This window comes from Equus asinus, chromosome 10, assembly GCF_041296235.1.
Source record: "Equus asinus isolate D_3611 breed Donkey chromosome 10, EquAss-T2T_v2, whole genome shotgun sequence".
NCBI classification, from domain to species: Eukaryota; Metazoa; Chordata; class Mammalia; order Perissodactyla; family Equidae; genus Equus; species Equus asinus.
In genome coordinates, this window is record NC_091799.1 from 62,052,889 (window position 1) to 62,079,108 (window position 26,220).

Here is a 26,220-nt window from a genome sequence, read left to right on the forward strand (position 1 = left end):
GTTTCTATTTCTTTCTTTCTTTCTTTCTTTTTTACAAGATTGGCACCTGAGCTAACATCTGTTGCCAATCTTTTTCTTCTTCTTCTTCTCCCCAAAGCCCTCCTAGTACGCAGTTGTATATTCTAGCTGTAGGTCCTTCTAGTTGTGCTATGTGGGACGCTGCCTCAGCATGGCTTAATGAGCCTTGCCATGTCTGCCCAGGATCTGAACCAGTGAAACCCTGGGCTGCTGAAGTGGAGAATGAGAACTTAACCACTCGGCCACAGGGCCAGCCCCTAGGTTTCTATTTCTTAATTAAAATGAGATGTACCTGCAACTGTTGCCTATGTCAATGAGTTTTAATACATCTTCAACACATTTGACCTCCCGTTCCTGTAATCCGACCACTTGAACCTGCTGTTTTCCATCTTCCAGCACTCTTAATTTTGTTTTCCTGTTTAGTAAGTCAAACACCTATTAAAAAAAAAAATTCAAATTAGAAAACTAGCTTTAAAGAAAAAAGAAACAGTTTTATAAAAATGAGTCATTCAGAGTCTGAAAATTATTTCCAAGGATTATAATAATAATTATTAGAATAACAATGCTTAATATTGAAGTTGAAGATTCAAAGGCAATTAAAAAAAAAATCTCAACACAAAATTCTAATATAATATTCTTAATACACATAAAAATTATGTTGTGGTAGTGGTCACATAATGTGAATATACTTAATGCCACTGAACTTGTACGCTTAAAAATGGTTAAAATGGTAAATTTTATATTATGCATATTTTAACCACAATTTTAAAAACTAAAAAATTGTTTTTGAAAGTTTCTACTTACCTTTCCACTATAAATTTCAAAAAAGGTTGCATATACTTGAAGTTCTAACTTCTTGTAGTTTGGTTTCTTTAGCATTAAAAACACATCTCGAGCTGTCAAGAATTTTACATGTAGAAAATTTATTAAGATGCAACAAATACTATTTTTAAAAAACAATTCAAATTTTCTAGTTTTAGAGGAATTACTTAATCTTCATCTTGAGTGATAATATCAATAATAAAATGAAAACTAAAGTGAACATTAATTTAAAAAAAAATAGTAACTTTTTTTACATTTCTGGTTTAGAATGCCACTCTGCTTCATATGCAGTAAAAGGATGCTAATACTTATCCTTATAAATAGCATAAAATTATAGGTGATTATAATAAGGTTACCCTCATAATCATATTAAACAGCTTTTCACAAACCAGTTATTCAACAACAAATACTAAGCTCCAACAATGTGCCAATTACAATGACAGAAATATAATCAAGATTTCTGCCCCCAAAGCATAGTTTTTTCGAGCAGTCTGATAACCTAAAACTGACATAATATACAGTAACTATAGCACTATAGTTACCCTTAAAATCTTGGGCAATATTTCCAAGTCTTACTTCAAAGTCACCTGAATAATATTTGAGAATATTACAAATAATATGCAAAAAGGACAGTTACCTGCTAATGCATAAATTCCTTTAGAACAATCCTGATTCTTTCCTGAAAAGTCACCTCCCATAGTCTATATATGAAAAAGAAAATAAGGAATAATAGACATTATTCAGGAACAAATCTTAAGAATTTAGGTCTCAGAATTAAGCCATAAGGAAAATAAACTAGCTTCATATCAGGATGTAACTATAATGAATTACTTACATGAGTTTTTCCACTTCCAGTCTGTCCATAAGCAAAGCATGTAGCCATTCCTCTCTCAAATATAGTTTCCACTAGTGGTCTAGCTGTAAACCTTAAAAATAAAATGCACCAGTGAGAATGTACTGTCAATATTTAAGTTAAACCAATAACAAATAAAACTAGTACCAAGTCTTATTAACAAACAAAAGTTATACCAAGATTTTTTTTTTTTTTTTGAGGAAGATTCGCCCTGAGCTAACAGACATTGCCAATCCTCGTCTTTTTTTGGCTTGAGGAAGATTAGCCCTGAACTAAGATCTGTACCAATCTTCCTCTATTTTGCATGCAGGTCACCACCAGAGCATGGCTGATGAGTGGTGTAGGTCTGCGCCCAGGATCCAAACCTGGGCCACTGAAGTAGAGCGTACAGAACTTAACCACTAAGCCACAGGCTGGCCCCTATCCCAAAGATTTTTAACAAACCAATAGGCTCAACTTGTGAGGCTACAATTGAACCCACTGATTTGTTAAAATTTTAAATAATCATATCTAGAATTGCTTAAAGCTCTTTAAAGCATAATTTCAAACAATAATTCCATAATAAACAATGGTCACAATAACGGACAGAAAAAAACTGCAACTGAGCTAAGACATATATAGAAAACAACAGGAAAATTTTTATTTATTTATTTTTTGAGGAAGATTAGCCCTGAGCTGACTACTGCCAATCCTCCTCTTTTTGCTGAGGAAGCCTGGCCCTGGGCTAACATCAGTGCCCATCTTCCTCGACTTTTATATGTGGGGTGCCTACCACAGCATGGCTTGCCAAGTGGTGCCATGTCCACACCCGGGATCCGAACTGGTGAACCCCAGACCGCCGAAGTGCAGCGTGCAAACTTAACCACTGCGCCACCAGGCCAGCCCCCAAATTTTTAAAGATAACAACAAAAGATGGTAATATTAGCCAGACAAGTAAGACATTTTAATGAAAACCAAAAAAAAAAGTTTCAACAGAAACAGAATCAAAAGAGTGGTAATCTCAACAGAGACAAGCTAAGGGAGAAAAAACTAAAAAACATGATCTAAGACTATCTAAACCAGCAGAAAAGTGGTAAGATTTCCTTAAATGTGGATAAGTAAATATAAACTATGCTTGTAAGATACTGAGTTCTGAGTTGGTAGTCCTTATTCAGCAAAAATATGCAAGAACATTGTGGCTTGGATTATTTTTCAAATTGGTGTAGTATTGGTGTAGTCACTGCTAGAGTTAAAATAAAAAGGTAAGAAGCGACAAAAAATACTTCATTGAGCAGAGCACTAAACAAATACACTTGTTATACAGGCTTCAAAGTAATATATGTAGGACACTTTATACAGTTCTGATTTTTTTAAAAAAGGCACAACTGGAGAAGGTGCAGAATAAAAGGAGCAAAAAAGAAATTCTGGTCAAACAGAATTAGAAATAAGTCTGCAGAGTGATTAGACAAAAAAGGGCCTAACTCCTCAATCCTTAAAAGTTAAGGATAAGAGAAAGGGGATAGGATCAACATTGGTCAAGTTAAGAAGCATAAATATAGAGTGAAACACAGAATGTTTACTAAATCTAGCACACACACAGAAACATACCCTATTAAAACGATTTCTTGAAAATGATTATAAAGTCAAAAAGACAGTTTATGAGACAGTAGTAGAAGCAGAGAAGGGAGTGAGCGGGGAGGACTGTGCTCTCAGAAAAGTAAAAATATACAATGTATAATTCCATTTTAAAACAAATTCTCCACAATATTTCTAACATTCATACAGTCTTTAATTTTGTCTTTCTTTTTTTTTTTTACAACTGAACTCCCAGTTTACTGGCTTAAGACCATGGAATTGGTCTCAACGTTATTTCATTTATAACATCTTCAATTCTTAGGACTCTTATTAACTCTTTAATTTTCTGTTTTCCAGTCATATTTATAAAAGAAAAGGGCAACAAAACATAGCATTCAAGTGAATGCCAAGACAGTTCTATACAGACTGCAAGAGCAATGCTAATAAAACTGAGCTGTTAAAATAATTAGAAGTGAATGTTTACAAACTATGTATGAAAATCTAAATCTGGCATAAAAATTTGGGATATCAGTGTATAAAACATATAAGTTTGAGTTGTTTATAAGTTGAATATGTCAACATACAAGAATTTCATGTACTACAACTATTCCAAAGCTTAGAGATGATAAAAATCAAGCACATTGCAAGTAGATTTACAGAACTATTTTTTTCCCCTTAAGTGGTAGTACATGCTAAATATTTAGACAAATAAATGACTGATGTCTAACAGATATTTCAAATTTCTTTATTAGTACAGAGATTAAAAAGCAGAAAATAAAAGTCGTCTTCTAATCACATCCCATTCTCAGAAGTAAAGGTCAACATTTTCCACAAATTTCCTATCCATATGTACAGTGTATGAGATATGTATATATAAGTGAATCAGTAATGAAAACTATGATTTTGGAGAACATTAATATTCATTAGAGTGTTTATTACACATTCTTGTTTAAACTTAGAATAAAAAAGCATATTACACATCTGGAAAGATATGCCAAGATCAATCTAAGTTTCAAGGTGGTGATGAACACACGGCATAAGAACAAACTTCTGATGCAAAGCAAACTGACCTACCTGTAAACCATTTCATTAGGAGCTGAGTCATCAAAGGCATAATCAAAGCGAAATGTCTGGTTTTCTAGGTACCTTGTTAAATCCACTTTCTGTTTTGGTTCATGTACCATCACAACATCTTTACTAGGGATTGTGATTACATCAAGATCTTTCATTTGAGTTTCTAAAAGAATAAATGAAAATCAATGCCCAGTAATTTTCACAGCACTTCATTAAAGTACAAAAATTACTTTAAGCAGTAAGAATTTAGATTAAAAAGTACTAAGTTCTATAAATATAAACATGCCATTCACTAAGACAATACTTCAACAACAAAGTAAAAAAGCCAAGATTCCTGTCAAGTAAGAACCAGGAATGGCAATGTTTCACAGAGCAATAACAAATCAACAGATCTTTTAAGTATAGAAATCTGCCTAACGGTCATATGTAAATGAAATGATTTACATTTAACTCGTCCAAACCAATCTGATTTCTGCTATTACCAAAATAAATAACAAACAGGACAAAATCAATCTTTCATCAGAGCTCAATAAGCATCATACCTTTTTTATTGAGCGGGCGTTTTCTTACACAAACACATATCCTATGTTCATCAATCTAGAAATAAAATATCTTATTTCAGTGATCATCAGTGGTATGTAAAACACTGAAAAGTCAATTATGTAATACTTCTTCCAGAGGTTTAGAAATTTACGCATAGTATAAATATGATAAGTGAGCTTAAGAACAAATTAGCTTACATAAATCTTAATATTTATCAGACATTATTTCTAAACTTCTGAGTATAATGGAAACACCACCATTTGGTAAACCATTAGGAAATAACTTTGTAGAGGGCACTACTATTCTTAGTAGCATCAGGTTCATGTTAAGAAGCTGCCTGATTCACTTCAAGATGTGCTGTATACAACAAAAGCAAAATTTCCTCCGAAGTGACATATTTTCAGATTGATCATGGGGAAAGTTATTGGCAAAGATAACTAACTACACATAAGTAACAAAATTCCCAGAAGGTTAATAAGCAAAATAATTTGAAAAATTTTATAAAACGTCAAGTCTTACACAAATATTTTTTTCATAAAACTTATTTTCCCAATACCTGTCTTTTAATGATAATTAACATAAAGCAGGGACTGGCAAAGAATGGCTTGCAGGCCTAATCTAGCCCACTATCTGCTTTTGTAAAGTTTTACTGAAACAGTCGCACCCATTCATTTATGCATTGTCTTATGGCTGCTGTCATACTATGAAGGCAGAATTGAGTAGTTGTAACAAAGACCACAAGGTTCACAAAGCCAAAAATATTTACCATCAGGTCCTTTTCAGAAAAAGTTTGCTAATCTCTGTCCTAAAGTATAAGCTCAGATGTAGTAGGTTAAACACATGGAGGGTAGCAAGGACTAAAATACATGAAATGCAAATGTTATGCAGAGCAACTCTATCAAATCCTATATATCTGCCTAACACAAGTGTATTTTGTGTACCCAATACGTTCTGTATATGTTAGGTCAGATGGATTATTTTTCATAAGTAGCAATTACTCACAGAAGTATTGTCTGTCCAACAAATTCTCATTCTTCAACAGGAAAGGAAGTGAGTACTAAGATAGGAGAATATTTTTCCAGCACTAGATTTCTGGTCTACTGCAGTCCTCAACAAGCATCACTTATTGTTAAAAGCCAGAATAACATTTATTTAAAATAACTAACTAATAGTAAATTGGAATGACAGTGGGATCCATAGCCCAAGCCAAAGAGGAAATAAGCGTGAAACTGAGATCAAAGTATAAGTGATGGTCAGAAAGCAAACAGGGTCCTCTGCCATCACTCCTCTAGCTGCTGCTCTGCCCTACCATAGACAGGGTGGCTTTGCTCCCTAAATGGACATCTCTGTGGGAAGCATGTCTTGATACATCGAATTATGCAACATAAGCATAAACATGATTTCTTGATTTTCTCCTTAAAACATGGGGAATGAGCACCCACAAAGTGAAGAAAAACTACATAGCTAAATACACTATTAATTTAGTGGGTATCAAACATATTTTTATTTACAGCATAAAAAGTTGTAGAGCAATAGTTTACAAAGAATCTTACAGGATCTGCTGTTGTTAATGGTCTATAATCCAAACTTCCTCTAAAGTCTCTGATCATACACATAATTTCATAATTTGGGTTTGTAGCATCAACATCCTATAAGAAGACAGAATTCACCATTTATTATAATTATAATAATGTGGTTATCTGTATATTTATGCTATATATAGTTTGAAAATTAAAACTTAAACTAAATGATTGTATCACTTGTCATAGCCAAGCCCAAACTCAAACTGGAGATGGTACATAATTTTGTTTGAGAGTTTAGGATTACTAATATGTCCAGGAATCACTTTCATATTAAAAACACAATTCTGTTAGTCTACATGCATTCTGTTAACTCCAAACCAAACACTCATCATTAAAGGCACTCTGGACCTATTACAAAAATTCATCTGTTGTACATCTACCTTAATTATCCTAGAAAAAGGAGCAAAAGAGAAATACTGCTCATCTTAAACACTGATAAAGAACTCTGGAAAAACTGAAATTCTGGAAAAACTCATTTCATCAAATTCTTCCCAATTCTTAATCCAGTGTTTCAGCAAAGTAGAAATATGGATTCATTTATGTTCATTTCCTATTTCTGTTGACTCTCTAAAATAGACTAAAGCATGGAAAAACAGCCCCAAATTGACAGGACATAGAATTTAAAGGATTCAAAAGTCAACATAATACTTTAAATCTTTAAAATCCAAATTACTGAATGCTGACTGCAATATATTTTTTGGCTTCAAAACTGAAAAAATTCAGATTAAAATACAAATAGCAATAATTAACAACCTCTCCTAGCCATGAGTCATAAATTATGGAATATTCTAAGAAGTCAGATTTTTTTCATATACCATATACAGATTTGCTTTGAATGTAATTTCAAAACCATTTAATGAAACTTACTTTCAATTAACCTTTTCCTAGAAATAATACCAACTAGGTCAGTAGAGAAACAAAACGTAAAGTGAGAACTGAGTGAAAATATTATGAAGTACCCACAAGAAACACCAGGTGGCATCCGTGCTAAGTGTCAGAAAAGCTGTTTTGTGTTATTCATTTATTTCAAAACCCAACTGGTCACTCTCAGGTTACTTTCAAACATAAGCTAATTTATTCAGACTGACTATTACACTGGTTCCACAATTCCACAATACAACATCACTATGACTAAGGGCACTCGAACATACCCCTACATAAAAAAACCAATCCTAATATTTTATTACAGGAAACAAGTTATGAGAATATAATAGATCCAAAACAAGCACAATGGAGGAGTTCTGTGTACAATAACAGAATTTCTCCTAGATGAAGACCTGTAGAGAGAGAAAAGACCAGTCCTCTATGCAATTTTTCACTGCCAGTAAACAGTTTGCTACCATGAGAACATGAGAGGGGCACAACAGAGATACATTCTCGATATCTAGTAAAAAACAAAACACAAGCAATTTCCCCCTTTTTGTTGTGATATGTTGAAATTATTAACCATTGAAAAACAATAACAAAATTTATAGTATAAGCATTATTTTAACTGGATATTTTTCTGAATGTATTTTTGAGCTCTTAAAAAACTCAAAATCCTATTATTTTTGAACGTTATATGCATTAGAATTCTGTAACACAATGGCTTATTAAAAATGGAACAAACTTTAGGACTAATACATACCTAAAATATGAAAAGTACATGTAGGAAAAGTCTGTTATGATAACTTATTTTCACAAGAGTTTGTACTATTCCTCAATATCAATTTAAGGAACTATATTGAAATCTTTAAATGAATGCCTCAACTATTTTTTCATAAGCTAATCACTTTCACAGTCTAATCTTCAGTTGGTGCATAAACTACTTGTATGTTTCTGTTACAAACCTGGGCTCTCTTTTCTCTCAGTTCTTGCTGTTGTAGTCTCCTTTTTTCTCGTTTTTCCTGTAATTTTTCTACTTCTTTCACACAATTAGATTTTCTACGTGCTGAAAGAAAAAGATGAGTTGTAGAAGTATAGTTTTCTTTTTAGAGTACTGTACTTACACACAAAAATTTTATGTATAATTTTACCACATACACCAAAAAAAGGTACACAGTGACAAAGCATGCCTATGATAACTATGTGAACTTTACTATGAGCTGCTTTAACAAAACTAGGAACAGGACAATAAACAAGTAAGAGTCAAGAAAAATGACTCTAACATATTGATACATGTCATCTCTTGGTTTAGAATCACAGATCTTTGAATTGGAAAGAATCAATAAGTACAAAAATTTCTTCAACATCTGTCAAATTATCATCTGGAGAGAATTTTTAATTCAAAGCAACTAAAACCTTGTTATAATTTTATATTTACAAAACTTTTTCCCTCCAAAATACACATATAAAAACCCAATTAACAGACTAAACTAACAACAAAAAAAATAATTTTCCACAGTGGTAAATGAAATCTGCGATCAAGTTTGCAATTAGACCGTTTACCATTTGGGGACTTATAAGGACGACCAAGAGAGAATACATGTATGCCTAAAATGACTAATCCTTGATACATGATTTACATACAAGGGGGTCCAAATTCCTTTTTTGCAGCTTGAACTGGAGATATATCTGAAACACTACCATTCTGTTGTGCAGAGGAAGACTGCTCAGGAAGCTGACTAGGCCGTGCACGTGCAGAACCAACCACTGTAAGTAAAACAAAATTTTTAAATTCAGACTGAAAATTAGTAAAGGAGAATTTCGGTAAAAAGAACAGCGATATATCAAAAGAACTGATACTTAAAGTTGCATTAGCAAATTGCCAGGTTTTCTACTTACATGTGCATAAAAAGAATATCTAATAATCAATTCTGTCCAATAAACTGACAAGCTAAGAGCCTTTCAAAGTAATATGTGCAGACTTCGGTAATTTTAGCTACAAAACTCATTCTGAATAATTTATACAAAAACCAAAGGCAAGCTTGATTTTTAATAATCGTTTAAAAACTCTAAGTGCAAAATATGAATTTTAAATGCATTCTCATTTTGAAAAATTTACACAATTCAGAAGTACACCAAGTAAAGCCTTGAGTCCTTCAACCCTCCCTGTATTACAAATCCCACTCTTTGCTCCTCAAATATGCAAATTGTCAGCAGGGAATTTCCCACCACGAATGTTATAAAAGTGGAAAAAGGAATACAAAGTTAAATACAATATCACATTTTATAAAGAAACATCAATTTTCACAAGACTCAAAGGATAGTGATTAAAAGTGGACCTCCCCTCTGCCTTCAATCTCTCCTCTAATAACTATGTCCACCCTGCCTCACCATCCACCCATAGAGAGAAACATCACTATTAGAAAGGACGTTCTGAACTGCTGAATAGTAGAAAAAGAATTAAATACACTTTATATCTCCTGGCTGAGAATATATAGAAGATCTTCAATTAACTACAATTTATACTTGTTCGATTTTTCTTTAGCCGACTCCAAAGCTACACATAACCCCTTTTAGAAGACTGTTCACCAGAAAATCATGCAGAACATTGTGATGATTAAATTTACCCTTATCAAATCAAGCAAGTGACTGCTTCCCCATTCCTTTCTTTCTCATAATACTCTCCTCAAATCTGAAAAGTTATTGGGTAAATGAGACGAATCAAAAATTGCATATATCATGGAGTTTCATATTCATCACATACCTTTATAAATCATTTTTTGATATTATTGTATTAGGAAATAAAGAAGATACTGATCTTAAAATTAGCCATGTAGGAAGACCCAAGTGCCCATCAAGGGATGAGTGGATAAAGAAGATGTGGTATATATATACAATGGAACACTACTCAACCATAAAAAGGACAAAATTGTCTCATTTGCAACAACATGGATGGACCTTGAGGGTATTATGCTAAGCAAAATAAGCCAGACAGAGAAAGACAAACACCGCATGATTTCACTCATATGCAAAAGATAAACAAACACATGTACAAAGCGAACAGATTAGTGGTTACCAGAGGGGAAGGGAGTTGGGGGGTGGGTATAAAGGGTAAAGGGGCACATATATACAGTGACTGACAAATAATAATGTACAACTGAAATTTCACAATGTTATAAACTATTATGGCCTCAATTAAAAAAAATTAGCCACATAAAGTTTAAATGAATAATAATGCCAAGGGTAATATTTTACTTTTGATTTACCTTATCAGAGCCATACTAAAAAGTCAATAGGAAGAACTAATAGGTAAATTTTTACTTTACCTCTATTATCTCTTGGAGGAGGCTCATTCTTAATAGAAGCCACAGTCCGTCGATTCTATAAAAGAGAAAATGTTCATCTTACTTTCTCTTCTCTCTTTACTCCTCATGTACATGTCATAATCAGCTTCCTTTAAATAAAAGTATGTGGATATACAATATAAAACTAAATGGAGAAAAACTACAAATAATCTTCTAGTGAATTATTACTCACGCTATCAATATTCTAGTTTCTTTATATGAGTATTCCTCCCCCGACCCCGCAAAAATATTTAGGAATTAGGCACTGCTCTAACGACTTTATATGTATTGATTCATTTAATCTTCACAACAATGCTGTGAGGTCATTATGATTGCTATTCTGGTTTCACAGATGAGGAAAGTGAAGTAAACAAAAGTTAAGTAATTTCACGAAAGTGTGTATTTTTAATCATCATGCTACCCTGCCAAAACTAAGTAATATGTTTCATCTTGGATATCAGGGGGTTAATAATAAAACATTAGCTTTAAGTAACTTACGACCCATTGTTAAAATGCAACATCAAAATACTATGAAACGCACACCGTCAGTTAAACTGAAAGGTTTCATTAGACTCTCAAAGACACTGACTCAGCATAGCTTAGGGTAGCAAATTTTTGGTCCTATTATTTATCTACCAAGACTTCATTTTATTTACCTGAAAAAAAGACATCAAATAATGCAGTTGTTCTCAATGCTAATGTACATTCAAATCAGATGGGTACTATTAAAAGGATATTGATTGGCCTCCCTTTGGATAAAATAAAACAATCTCTGGAAATCGGCCTAGGAATCAGTATTTTAAAAAATTCTCCAGGTCATTCTAATGCACAGCAAAGGTTGCTAATGATATACCAAGAAGAATAAACTATGAAGATCCTTCAAGGTGGTGAAGGCAAATATGAAAAAGTTGGTTTCTAAGTGGTAACTGATAACCCTGAAGTAGTGACTCTCAATAGCTGAAATCACATGAACTAATAATCTGCCTTACATTCACATGCATGGTTTAAAAAGTAGAATGTTTTGCCGATATTGTTAAGCATATTTGGATGCTTATATATGTCTTCCCTGCACAACAGCAAGTTCCTATAGGGGTACAGTCATGTCATATTCATCTTTGTAGATGACAGAATCAATAATGTAGAAAAATCAACAAATGCTTGTTGGATTGAAAACAAAAAATTGAAGATTCAACAACTTTAAGGGACTAATTGGTTTAAAAAGAGTTATATTTTGATACAAAGTTTTAACAGTGAGAAGTTTCAAAAGAAAGGAAGAATTATCTTCTAAAATAATAAAAATAACATACCTTTCATATTTTGTAAAGGTTAACTGTTAGGGAGGATATACTACGACTTTAAAGTTCATCTTCACAGATAATATAGAAGTAGTTCAACTACACTCTATCATTTCCCATCTTTAATAAACAAATAGCAGAATTACTATTTCAAAAGACTATCAGAGTAGGAATTTATTATGACTAATAAACAGTCACTCTTTCTTTATCAATGTCATATGTATTCACTCAACAAACTGACAAGCAAATGGCTTCAACTCATATCTCCTGAAAAGCTATTAGTCTTAGGAAAAATCCTAATCAGGCAAGGAATTTCTAGGATCTTATCTAATGATTGTCATAACTGTGAATTAAAACAACCTCAATCCTTGAAAGTATGTGTGTATATATATGCATGTGGATGGCAGAAAGAACTAAGGGTTTTTTAAAGAAAGCAAACTAATTTTAAAACATGCTCTTTACAGCTTGCCAATTTCAAACCAGAATACACACACACACACACACACACACACACACACACACACACAGAGTCTGCTCTGAATTTTCACCACTAACCTTTACAATTTTGTTTACTTTGGCTGAGGATGTTGGAGGTGGAGGTGTTTCTGGACTGGGCTCAATTTCCTCATCAGGTACAAGGTCAGGGTTAAGTGAAAAGATGCTCTCCAGGTCGATCTGTTTTAAAAAACACATATATTTGAGAGTGTATTTTGACAATTAACCTTTTATTTTTCAAATAAATTTACAGAGAGATAATGTTAAATGATTCCAGCCTAATGAATGGTATTGCCTTGAAAACTAAATTGTCTAGAATTATAACCCATGTATATTTTAAAAAATCTCTTAAGATAACATTTTCTGGTCTTGATTATATGTCCAATTTCATAAGATATGCAGGAAGAATCTACCTTTTCTTGATGAAATTATTCAATGATTTGAGTTTTTCAAGGAATGATAAAGAATACATGCACTATATAAAAATTAAATACTTTTGTTTTGTCTTATATTCAGAATCTTGATTGTAGGACTAGAAATAAAACTTAACCCAGTGATCACACCTCTTTGCCTTTCGTGTCTCCATTCTCTATCCATTCAACAGTTACACTTTCATTATCTTCATTTAAAGATGTTACCATTGCTTGATGTATGCGGCCTAAATGGGAATAAAACACACATTTTTAAAATTATAGTATTCCTAAAACTTTCAAAAGACTATGATACTACTTTTCTTACAAAGGATTTCCACAGACTCTCAGGATTAGAGAATGAGCTTTGTTCATGGAACCATAAATCAATCTGCTACTTGTCAAGACCAGGAACTCAAGAAACTGAATTAGACTGAAAGTTTATTTTCAGTATACACAATAAATGGTTACACACTGGCAAGGAATGCCTGAAATTTTATACTCTTAAAGAGTTCTAATTATTAGAAAGTTTCCTTACTATGAGGCAACAATGACTCTGTAGAACACAGAATATTTATAAAGCAATTTTTAATACTATATTGATATAAAAATCACTATCATATACTGTACAAATTGATAATATTACTTTAAAATTGAGAAAAGGAATGAGTCCAAAAATGTTGAGAAATGCTAATCTAAAACATTCTCTTTCTGTACGTTGCCTATCCAAACCCATTCTACTCCTTGCTTCATCTGACAACTCCAGTACTTACCACCTACAGAGAGAGGACATTATACTATATAATATATTAGACTTGTTTTCCCTCTCTTAAAATATTGTGAATCTTACCTATTAATACTTAATAAATATAATTTTTAATTATTACATAATATTCCACTATGTTTATCACAACTTATTTAATACCTATTGATGGTGACTTAAGTTATATGAAGTTTTCTTACTATTATAAACATTGCAACAAATACTGCTGCACATTTGTCATTACGTACCTGTCAGAGTATTTCTTTGGGACAAATTCCCAGAAGCAGATCAGTAAGTTTTATATATGTATGTATGCGTTTGTATGCATGTGTGTCTATTTATATATTTTTTTATTTCATGTTTTATCATTTTAACTTACTTCACCCACCCATTATTAGTCAAGTGAGGAGAGAAAGTATTTGTCATATATCTGCATTTCAATATTACCTAGTAAAATGATGAACATATGGAATTTTCCTATGTATTTCTTAAATGAAATCCTTAGGGCATCTATAATTTACCCTAGCTCTTTAAATATCTAAAAAAGTTACAGCTCTTAAATATCTAAAAAAACCCAGATATACAGTATATAAAACAATGTTACTGTAATAACGAGGCATACAATATATTTAAAGAAAATACCGATACTCATTATTTTTATAAGTATTATTGTTTATACATGACTATCAATCACTCTCTTTTCTATATGGGCTCATATAAAAATCTGAAGAAGTAATAAATGAATATAATCTTGTTAAAAATTCAAATATTGAAGATATAAGTACTCTCAAGTGATATACTTGTGCTTTTTTTAAAACTAAAATATATAGTGGCAATCTTTCCATGACAGCATTATAGACCAACATATTAATTTTAACAACTGCATAGCATTCCATAAAAGGAACATATCACAATTTAACTATTTCTTTACTAAGAGTAATTTCAATTATCTCCAATAGTTTGCCATTAAAAGAGGTTGCACTGAGTATCTGTACATAGGTGTGAACATTTTCATAAATAAAATTTCTAGAAGCAGAATTAATGGGTCAAGGAAACTGAAATTTTGCTAAATAATCCAAAATTGCCCTCCATTTACATTCCCACCAACAATGCAACCTATTCCTCCACACCCTAATCAACAGTGAGAATTACTAATTTAAAAACTTTTACCAATCTCAAGGCCAGTTCTTTCCTTCAGCTAATAATTTCTAAGCATGTATATGTCAGAGACTGGCTCATTTACTCCATATTGGTTCATTTCACATAACAAATATACCTATGAAGTAGATATCTCCATTTTTAAAATGAGGAAACTGAAGCTCAAAGTTAGACAGCTAATGAGCAGCATGGATTTGAACCTTGGTCAGATGCAAAAGCACTTGCTATTACCACTACACTTCTCTGCTCCCTTAAATTAAGCTGATGAAGCAGAAGCCTATGTGGCTTAAATTCCAAACACCTCTGTAAAAATTTATAAACTGTAGCATAGCACAACTCTCACCGTGCACCAAAAACTCCTAGGGAGCTTTTACAAAACAAAATGATGATGCCTGAGTCTTATCCCCCAGATAATGAGTCATTTCTTACCAATTACACTGCAATCCCCTTGGCAAGCCACAAATGCCTTAATCTTGGATTATTGCAATTCTCTCCCAACTAGTCTCCCTGCTTTTACTCTATCTTCCTTTCTGTCTACTCTCCACAGAACAGCCTGAATATTCCTGGTACAAACTACGTCAGATTATATTACTCCTTTGCTCAAAACCTTCCAGCAGCTACCCATCTCACACAGAGTAAAAGCCAAAGTCCTTCCAACAGCCTTTGAGTGACCTACATAGCAAGACCCTACATGACCTGACCCCTCATTATCTCTGTGACCTCATTCATCCCTGACTATGGTAGTTCTCCATTTACTGACTGATTCCTATCTCATACAATACTCCCCCTGGCCCCCAAAAAGTTCTAGATGGTTCAAGGACTTAAATGTGAAGACAATGTAAAAGCAACTGAGTAAATAGTGGTGCCATTTACTGAGGTAAGTGGACATTAGAGAAGAAGCAGGTGTTGGGGGCTGGAGGGAAATGATGAGCTGGAAAATACTGGCAAGATTCAAAGGAGAGGCTTAAAAAAGGGAAATGAAATAACCCTCACACAATTTGATTTGGACAGAAATTAGGTAACTAACCAGCAGAAGTGGTATGTGTCAGTTGGATCCTCTAGGAAGCAGATGTTGAGACAAGAGGACGAGAGGTTCATTGTGAAAGATAAAAGGAGGAAACAGGATGGAGCATGGAAAGTTTTCAGACCATGATGCAGATCTGAATGCTGTGAAGGAAAAGGTATATAAAGCAGGATTGCGCAGAGCAAGCCTCAGACCTTGATGCAGATCTGACAAAGCCTTGGCCAAGCCAGCAGTAAGCTGCAGAGCAAAGACTGCCCATTAGAGAAGGCCCACACTGGCCAAAATGGAAATACCCTAGTACCCACCCCATCTTCAGTCACCAGCTGGATGTTTCCCAGGAAACGCAAGGCCTCAGCTCAAAAGCTAAGGAGTCTGAAGGTATTAAGAGCTAGAGGCTGTCAGCTAAATGCACTCCCTGGAGCTGAAGGAGAAGTTTTTTCTTAAAGGGAGATCCAAGCAGTGCATCTACATGGTTGCCACAGGATATGAAAAAGAGAGAGATTGAGTTTAATTGGTCGTGGAAGTGGAGAGTGGACCCCAGAGAGCCATGAGCTGCTCTGCTGGTCACCATCACAATCTAGGAGGAGCTACCAGTGCTTGCATTAAGCCTCACATTTATCAGCATCTCCACAACATGAGTAGTGAGGCTGAGACCCAGCAGCCACTCTCCCCACCACCCCACCACCCCTGGGAGCCTCACAACAGTAATTCCCGCTGGTGAGGACAAGATTACTGCAACAAAGGTTTTGGGAAAAGTGAAGCAGTTTAACATAAGACATTGATAAGACTTCATCAATAGGAAATTACACCAAAGAAGATGTATTTGAACACCAGACTACCATAAAAACTTCCAGCAGGAAACAGAGAGGCTGTGGTTGAGGTTGTTGAAGAAAAAAGTACAGATGGGGTCTCCATGCAATTACCTACAGAATTACCCCAAAAATGAGAATGAGGAAAAGCCTGTACATGTTTCAAAAGACAAGACCTACACCAAGAATCCTCCTGTTAGGCATCTTCCACAGTATTCCCACCTTCCTGAGAAGGGAGGAATGACATAGTGTACTGATAACTAGGTGTGTGAGAAAAGGCAGACCAGTAGGACAAAATCTGTATTAGTACTTATAGATCATAATTTCACAGGGACCTTAATCTCCAAAGACCTCCTAGAGACACAGCAATGAAGAGGCTAAAGAAATTCAAGGAGATAACACCCAGTATCAGCAGTCTTCTCAACATTGGTACCTCCACAACTTCAATTACCAATGCAGACACCCAGAAAGCCTTAAGCCACAAGTTATCAGAGTCAAAAACAGCTGATCTGCCAGTTATGACTAAGCTCTAGAAGTTTAGTAGGGCAAGATTGAGAAAATGTTGGCTTATCTCTACCATGGTCCAGTTTACTCACCCAATGAGAAGAAATGAATATGAAATTCCAGTAACAAGAAATGAATAGAAAGATGGAGTTGAATGAATGAAGTCTTAAGGGTGGCTTTTTGTGGGTGGATCAGATAATTAGAAATATCTGCAGTACCTGTGCAGCATGGGGTTTTTATCATTTTTCCCAGATGTCTCTAAAAAAATTTTTTTAAGCCTGACTTTTCCCATTATGCCTTTAAAGGGTTTTTTTTTTTAAGAATTTATATATAGTTCAATTGAGATACTCAAATACCTCATTTTTAACTGTAATAAAAATCTACAATTTCATTTTTTCCAAAGTCAAATAATAAGCACCTGCTAACAAAGGTGTTAAGTAATAAAAATATATGATTTTTTGATATATATGAAATTTTTCAAAGGAAAAGATCATTATGATAGTGATAACAAATAGGTATAATAGGCAAGTTTTGAGCCTGGATGACTGGGAAATGATGGCACTAATGGCAGAACAATAAAATACTTTATCCTAAGTCTCAGTTGTTAAGAGAGATCATGCAACGAGCGTTAATAAGACAACTACAGATATAGAACTACAGCTCAAAGACAAATCAGGGTTGGAAATTTCTTCCCCCAGAACCTGAGTCAATACGCCTACATGGCCCTCCAAATACCATCCTATTTCTCTGGTTTGAGAAAATTCCTGTGCTCCATTCCTCACTAACTCATCGCCCTTTGACTCTCTGATTCTTCATTTACTCTTTTGTGAATTATATTATATATACTTCTACATTTAAAAAATAGAGCAAACACCTATGCATCCACCACCAGCCAGGTTAAGAAACAACACCTTTGAAACCCCTTATGTCCCCCTCCCTAAGTGAATCTCCCTTTCTCTCTTTTCCCTCCACCAGAAGTAACCAGTATCATGATATTTGAGATAATCATACTGTGGCTTTTCTTTATAGTTTTGTCACTTATAAACGTAACACTAAAAAAATCTAAACAGTTTGCCTATTTTTAAACTATATATAAATGGACTGACACTACTTTAAGACTCGTTTCTTTTGCACAACCACTTTTCCAAGATTCATGTTGTTATATATAACTGTAGTTCACTCATCTTCACTACACATGAATATGCCAAAATTTATCTATTCTGCTGTTGATGGACATTTGTTTTTATGTGTTTGCTGTTAGGAACAATGGCGCTGTAGGCATTCTTATACAAATGTACTAATACAAATATGCAAGAATTTCTCTGGGATATATAATAAAAGAAGAAATACAATGTATGCACATATATAACTTTTCTAGTAAGTGCTACGTTTCCTATAGTGGCTATACCTACAATGATTTGTAATCCCACTAGCAATTACTTCACATCCACAACAATACTTCATATTTGTCACATTTACTGTATCATTTGTGGTTCTAATTTCTCTGACTTAATGAGGCTGTGCCTATTTTCGTGTTTGTTAGTCCATCAGGCCTTTTGTGTATTTGTCTTTTTCTTATTACTTCTCTACAGAAATTCTCTCTGTGTTCTTGGTATTAATCTTCTGTTAAGTGTGCTGCAAATATTTTCTCCAAAGTTGTGGTTTATCTCTTCACTTTCTTTATCGTGTCTTTTGACGAATTTAAGTTCTTAATTTTAATGTAGGCAAATACGTATTTCTCAATTACGATTTTCTATGTCATAAAATTCTTCCTGAGACCCAGGTCATTAACAGAGTTTCTTACATTTTCTTCCTAAAGTTTTACAAAGCCTTTTATATTCAGGACAGTGATCTACTGTCGTTTTGATCTTTGTGGATGGTAATACAACTTCCGTTTTTCCCCCCATGGAAAACAATTTGTTCTAGTGCCATTTCCTGAAAAGCCCTTCCTTCTCCTACTTATCTGCAATACTACCTGTGAAATTTCAAGCATACATGCATGTGTCTATGTCTTTATGCCTGAACCCAAATTACACTGTCTTACTTATTGTTACAGCTTTGCAATAAGTCTTGCCATCCGGTGAAATAAGCCTCCTGCCTTATTGTTCTTTAAGTTTCTTTGATCTTTTTAGCCTTCTGCATGTCTGTATAAATTTTAGAATCAGCTTGCCAAGTTCCAAAAATTAAATAAACAATAAAATAGACCCACCTATTAGAATTCTGATTGGAATTGCATTGAATATGCTGTTTTGGATTTTTACATTAAGATCAAGAGTAATACAGGGCAGTATTCCTTTCTCATACCAACCTTATTCAGGAATAGTTAGCGTAAAATTAGAATTATTTGACCCTTGAGTGTGTGGTAGGCACTGGTTAAAACCATTGTGGCTTAAGGTTTTATTTGTGAGAAGATTCAATTTCCTTAATAATTATAGGATTACCGTAGTTTTCTATTCTTGACAGTTTTGGTAATTATATTTTCCTAGATTTATATAAGTTTTCACATTTTGGCAATAAAGTTATTCATAATTATATTGAAAGCCTGCGGCATCTGTAATGATACTTCTTCATTCCTAATTTTTCAACCTTTTGTCTTGATAAATCTCACCTGAGATTTGTCAATTTTATTCATCTTTTCCAAGAACAACTGTTGGTTTTGTTGAGTCCTTTTATTATGTGTTATTAAATACTTAATTATTGGTCTTATCATTATTTCATTATTTCAACCTACTTTGGACATATTTTGTTGGGTTATTTTTTCTTAAATTCTTAAGATGGATGTTTAGCTCGTTCATCTTTATCCTTTCTTTTTTCCTCATATACAATTAAAGCTACACATTTCTCTCCAAGAACTGCTTTAGCAGCATCTTAATAATTTTTATATGTAGTATTTTTGTTACTGTTCAGTTCAAACTATTTTCTAATTTTCTTTATGATTCTTTGACTCTAGGTAGCCCGTTAATTATTTCTAAAGGTAAGACACCTGACCAACCAGAACAGATAACGTCACAAATAATTGGTATGACTTCCCCAGTGAACAGTGGTTGAGTATCACCCCTGTATTTCTACCTTAATTGCACTGGACTGCCTACCTTGGAGGAAAATTTTCTATAAACCTAGCTCCAGGGAGCAAATCAGGAGCAATTTTTTATCAACATCTTTAAAGAAGAGTGACACAAGTCACTGTCTTCAAACAATGAACTTGACTCTGTTTTTTATTTTTTGTTTTCTGTGGGTTTTTTTGGCTGAGGAAGACTGGCCCTGAGTGAACATCTGTGCCCATCTTCCTCTATTTTGTATGTGGGAAGCACGGCTTGATAAGTGGTGTGTAGGTCTGCGCGTAGGATCCAGGCCGGTGGACCCTGGGCCACCAAAGCATAGCACGCAAACTTAACCACTGCGCCTCTCTGTTTTTTTAATCCTCCCATCATCCGATAGCAGTCAAACTTTTGCCATCCTTGCCTGCTCAGCCTCACCCATCCCTTAGTATTTCTGATCCATTTGTGCTCCATGGTGATATCTTATTCTGGAGCTCAACTACGCCTTTTTGATTTTCTCTTATGTATCTGGGGCAGAAGGATGCCAATATGTGAACTTTATTGTACTATTTTGACCAGAAGTCCCAATCCATCTTTAAATCACACATCATATTTACAGAAAATGGGAGTCAGATTTGAAAACTGTAAGTTCACATTATATAAAACCAACATTATATAAATTAATTATAACCGTTAGTTTCAAGATTATGATTTTTTGAAAGTTAAAAATCTAAAGACCTATTTAAAAGTTTTCAGCTTTATTCCAACCTACTTGTAAAGATAAATTATGGTATAGAGAATGTCATCTCTTGAGAGTGAAGTAAAAAAATACTTGCAAAGAATTTGGAGAAGTACGGGCAAATCCTGCTGAACATCTCAGCAATTATTTTCCCAGTAGAACACCTCTTGGTTTTTAACACCCAAACTTCACAAAACTTCTTTCTTAATGCAAGATATTTTGGCCAATGTTTATATGTGAAAAGATTTATATTTGTATATGCCAAAACTCAAATTGCATTTAAACAAGAGCGTCCAAGAAAAATTCCAAGTTACACTCCAAATATAATTGATAGACGGTCAGAACATACAAAAGCATGCCAAGTAGCAAGTGATAACAAAATATAGGCACAGGATGATGTCTGCATCATACTCCGTGTGAGCCATTTTCTGACACTGTGTGGTTGCCCTGAAGGTATTTCCACACCTTCTATCTATTTAGTCTTCGTTTTGCCTAGTGTTGAATGAGTCCCAAAGTATTTAAGAAAATGTTCAAAGAAACTCCTGGGGATAGGCAAAAAGCAATTATAACGGAAGAAAAGATTTTACTACATATAAAACTGATTTGTTGCCCTTATTTATTGTTTGTTAAACATAATAGTATTACAGTTACATTTTTGAAAATAGTTGGGGTTTGGGTTGATAACACTGCAATTTTTTCCCATTTAAATAAAGGGAATGAGCATTTTCACACACAATATCTGATTTTTAGAAACAGATCACTGACTTTAGGTGGAAGGTGACTGTGTATTGTTTAAAATCAGGAAGCTCATAGGTTTCTGTTATTGAGACCTTTAGACTTTTAAATATAATTAAATCATATGAAAACCACAGTAATTCTAAGAAGGAAAAAATCAGTTTATATTTGACCATTTTTAACCCAAAACACGGCAATTTCATATGGTTCAACCTAAGAGAAATGTAAATTTCACCCCAAATTTAGATGTCGGGATAATTTATAAAAATATTACCTGCTATATCAAATAATATAAATATACAAAATATTTGAAATCATAATCTTTCTTTCAAAGCCATTTTATGTTCGGCTCATTTCAAGAAATATCTTTATATCATTTAAGTCTCAACTTTTTGTTATGGTGAAATCAGAGGGAAAATAGTTCAGATCTCAACTGTTTAATATCTGTTAGTAAATATTAAGACAAGTGATTTTTTAAAAAGAAAAAAACCACAAATGACTGAACAGAAGAACAAACACCTGAATTCAAGCCATTTTTGCCCCAATGAACAAAAATAACAAACACATGGATTCTATATTTCAGGACCTTCTAATCTTTAAAATTAAGATTGTTGCTTAAGATTGCTATTAGTTCTAGTTAACTTGCCATAAAATCTCATATATTTATTGAGTTGTCAAAAACAAGTTCTACATGTTGACAATTGCCTTTTGGTCTTTGAAAACAGGATCCTATTACATGTTTCCTAGTTCCACAGCTGAATCCACAGCAGCTGTGAGGCTAAGAAATGCCAGCAACTAATTAGGCTGGCATAAACCTTGTCTAGCACATGAAAGTATAATTTGGTTGCAAATGCAGAAGATAAGAGCCAAAATAAAACAGCCAAGAATACTAATAAAACATCATTACAAGCACTTAAAAATCTGAATATTTAAAATGCTAACAAAAATATGTATTTTATTAAAAAGAGAGAGTGGTAGAATATTTGGAAAAATATGAAAAGGTAACAATCAATTCTTTTCAGATTCACACTATTTTTAAAAAGGTTGCAGCTGTTTCTGACATTCCTAAGATTATAAATTCTATGTTTTCTTTCTATTTCTAATTACCCTAATCATAGAGTTGAGGTGTACATGAGCCTACATGTGACAAGTCTCCCCAAAAAGTAGACATTACTTTTATCAGTTCCTCTTGAGCTGTTTTGATGAAATTTTCTTTTCATACTTCTAAAAGAGTAAGACCTTGAAGGCTGGTGTGGTGGTGTAGCAGTTAAATTCGTGTGCTCCACTTTGGCGACCTAGGGTTCACGGGTTAGGATCCCCGGCATGGACCTACCTACTGGTCATCAAGCCATGCTGTGGCGACATCCCGCATATAAAATAGAGGAAGATTGGCACAGATGTTAGCTCAGCAACAATCTTCCTCATGCAAAAGGAAGACTGGCAACAGACGTTAGCTCAGGGCCAGTCTTCCTTACCAAAATAAAATAAACCAAACCATGTAAGAATAAGACAACTAAAATGATTAGTAAAAATAAAACTTGAATTATAAGATTGTTTATAATGCCAATTTCCAAGCCCTATGAAGTTGTTACAATCTACTGTTTTTGTTTAAAGTTTGATTAACTTAAAAATATAGCAAAAATTAATGCTTTGTAAATATCACTAGCTAAAAATATTATTTAAAAAATTTTTACACAAACTTTGAAAAAACTAGTGGTCATTGGTCATTCACATGTATATAGCCATGTAATGAAAATTAATACAAAAGTTTAGCTTATATATGCTAATAAATTAAAATATATAGTCTCTAGTGTATTTATTCTTGATAAAACCTCTAGTAACCTCGTTAATTTTCAATCAGAATACCAATGCATAATTTGAAAGGCTCTTTTTTCACTGACTTGAAAAAATGGTAAGAACATGTAGTTTTCTACTCCTGTACTTTTGCAAAAGCAGGGACTAAGAGGAAAAGCAAGCATAAATATCCATTCTCAGAAGAACAAAGAAGTAAATACTAACCTGAATTATAAAATCACACATTCAAAACAAATGCTTGGGGTGCCAGCCTGGTGGCATAGTGGTTAAGTTCCTATGTTCAGCTTTGGTGGCCTGGGGTTCACCAGTCAGAATCCCAGGTTCAGACTCACGCACCGCTTATCAAGCCATGCTGTGGCAGGCGTCCCACATATAAAGTAGAGGAAGATGGGCATGGATGTTAGCTCAGAGCCAATCTTCCTGAGCATAAAGAGAATTGGTGGAGGACGTTAGCTCAGGGCTAATCTTCCTCAAAAAGCAAAAAAAAACAAGTGCTTGGCAGAATAATGCTTCCAGAGGGTGAGTAAAATACATATGCTTACTCAAAGTAGTTGGTAAACAGATATCTGAAAGAAGCACTTTATTCTAAGTCAGTTCCTACCAGAAGAGAATCCTGATAAATTAAAACACACTGACCTCAAAACTTTTTCGACTTCATATCATGTGGTTGATTACAATCTCTTAAATAGGTTCCTTATTTTTTCTTAAATTTTGTATAAAACATTGATTCCGGCAAAATAAATCAATTGTACATTGCATTATAAGAACCAAGTGCTAGTGTAGAATGAAAATTCAAAAATTTGAGTGCATCCTGTTTACAATAGCCAAGACGTGGAAGCAACCTAAGTACCCATCAACAGACGAATGGATAAAGAAGATGTGGTACATATATACAATGGAATACTACTCAGCTGCAAAACAGAACAAAATCATTCCATTTGCAATAACATGGATGGACCTTGAGAGAATTATGTTAAGTGAAATAAGCCAGCAAGAGACAGATAATCTGTGTATGACTCCACTCATATGAGGAATTTAAAACTACGGACCAAGAACAGTTTAGTGGATACCAGGGGAAAGGTGGGGTGGGGGGTGGGCACAAAGGGTGAAGTGGTGCACCTACAACATGACTGACAAACATTAATGTACAATTGAAATTTCACAAGATTGTAACCTATCAATAACTCAATAAAAAAATAATTAATATTAAAAAATAAAAAAATAAAAAAATAAAAATTTGAGTGCATCTTTCCAAGTAGAGTCATAGCAAAACATGTTATCTTAATTAGCTTTTGTTGTCTAAGGAGGTTTGTTTAATGTTGTCTTTTAAAAGTTACAATTCCTTTCTTTGACTTATTAAAAAGATGTTCCTTCAGGAACATGAAAATGATCCAAAAATAAAAAGTTGGGAAAATGGAGATTGCCAAAATGCTGCTCTAAAATAGAAAGACTAAACATGACAATCAAAGGACACTACTAACAGCATTATTTAGAAAATGAAAAACATTAACTACACAGTAATATTCACACATTATTTCTTGTCTTGCCAACTACCTCAAAGCAGTTTATAATTTAGTACTGATATTCTCTCCAACAGTAAATGTCAATCTGTTCCTAGATGGTAATGATCAGTAAATGAGGACAGAAAAGAATCTGGCGATTTACTGGAGATCATTACAGCAGATCCCACCTAAGTCAAACTCCCAAATTCTGATATCTAGGTTTTGTTAGCTAATCTAAGCAGTGATGAAAAGAATCCTTAATGAGGACTATGTAAGCATCACACCTTCTCCAATAGCTGTGATGGAACAAGGAGCCATTAGAGAAGGACACAAATAATGCCTCAGCTGACACTGGTAACAGTGCTGTTGCTGTTTAGTAAATCCCTGGGGAATGTGACTCTGCCAAACATAGAGACCTTTTTGTTTTGGTTTATCACATTTAAGATGTTACTGTTTATAACTAAATAAAAAAGTTCCATCATTTCCCTTTTTAGACTTTAAACACAAAGCTGGAATTCTGACACTAGAAGAGAAAAATAGGAATTGGGATAGCTAAGAATTTTCATGAAGAAAATACAAGTTAAAAATGGGACAAACTCCATTCACATCGTAAAAAAAAAATACAGATTTTCAAATTCTTACCTCATCTGTCCATTGTTTTGAAAAGAGATGTGAAAATTTAATACTGCTCATTCTCTCTGGGGTGTTGGGAAACTTCAGATATTGTTGGGGTTTTTTTGGGATGACTGAAACACACTGCACACTAACAATTTGGGTAGAATGATCATTTAGAAGGGCCTATTGTGCAGCTTTTTAGAAAATTTCCAACATGAATTTGCACAAAGTAATAAGAAAAAACATCATAAAGGGGCCATGATACCATTAAAAAGTACTAAATCACTGTAGTTTCCTGATATTATTCTGCATATTTAGGGTTGGGAGAAGGGAGGATTAAAAAACTGTCCAAAACCACTAGTAAAGAGAACATAAAAACTGATTTTCTAAAATCATGATAAGTTATATGATTAGGATTCTAGCTGAAAGAGTGATACCAAAAAAGCATTAAAAAATTCATAAAGCTTATTAACTAAAGTTTAACTAAATAAATTTCAACACATTGTAATTAAAAGACTGTTCTTCCTATCTACATTCCCCTAAGGTGACAGAATATCTGAAATATGTCTTTATTCATTTGTTAAAGAATAAAAGATCTGCTATCTAGAATACCATATTTTCACAAGTGGCATATTGTTAAAATACCATGTTGCTGATAGTCCA

At 33.6% G+C, this 26,220-nt stretch overlaps 1 protein-coding gene across 4 annotated transcripts in view; it reads right to left on the minus strand.

Moving 5' to 3' along the window:
* KIF2A (kinesin family member 2A) overlaps window positions 1-26,220 on the minus strand; it is a 63,313-nt gene that overhangs the window by 15,552 nt on the left and 21,541 nt on the right. For 2 of the 4 annotated variants that reach the window (XM_044772216.2, XM_044772205.2), the window contains exons 2-13: window positions 13,009-13,103; window positions 12,506-12,625; window positions 10,638-10,692; window positions 9,013-9,078; window positions 8,277-8,377; window positions 6,418-6,513; window positions 4,864-4,918; window positions 4,322-4,484; window positions 1,676-1,766; window positions 1,478-1,541; window positions 823-914; window positions 311-453 (exon numbers count right to left, since the gene is read on the minus strand). In XM_044772216.2, the coding sequence (XP_044628151.1) occupies window positions 311-453; window positions 823-914; window positions 1,478-1,541; window positions 1,676-1,766; window positions 4,322-4,484; window positions 4,864-4,918; window positions 6,418-6,513; window positions 8,277-8,377; window positions 9,013-9,078; window positions 10,638-10,692; window positions 12,506-12,625; window positions 13,009-13,103 (1,141 nt within the window). Of the gene's footprint in view, window positions 1-310; window positions 454-822; window positions 915-1,477; window positions 1,542-1,675; window positions 1,767-4,321; window positions 4,485-4,863; window positions 4,919-6,417; window positions 6,514-8,276; window positions 8,378-8,955; window positions 9,079-10,637; window positions 10,693-12,505; window positions 12,626-13,008; window positions 13,104-26,220 lie in introns of all 4 variants that reach the window. The other 2 variants (XM_044772210.2, XM_044772195.2) reach the window with 1 other exon arrangement.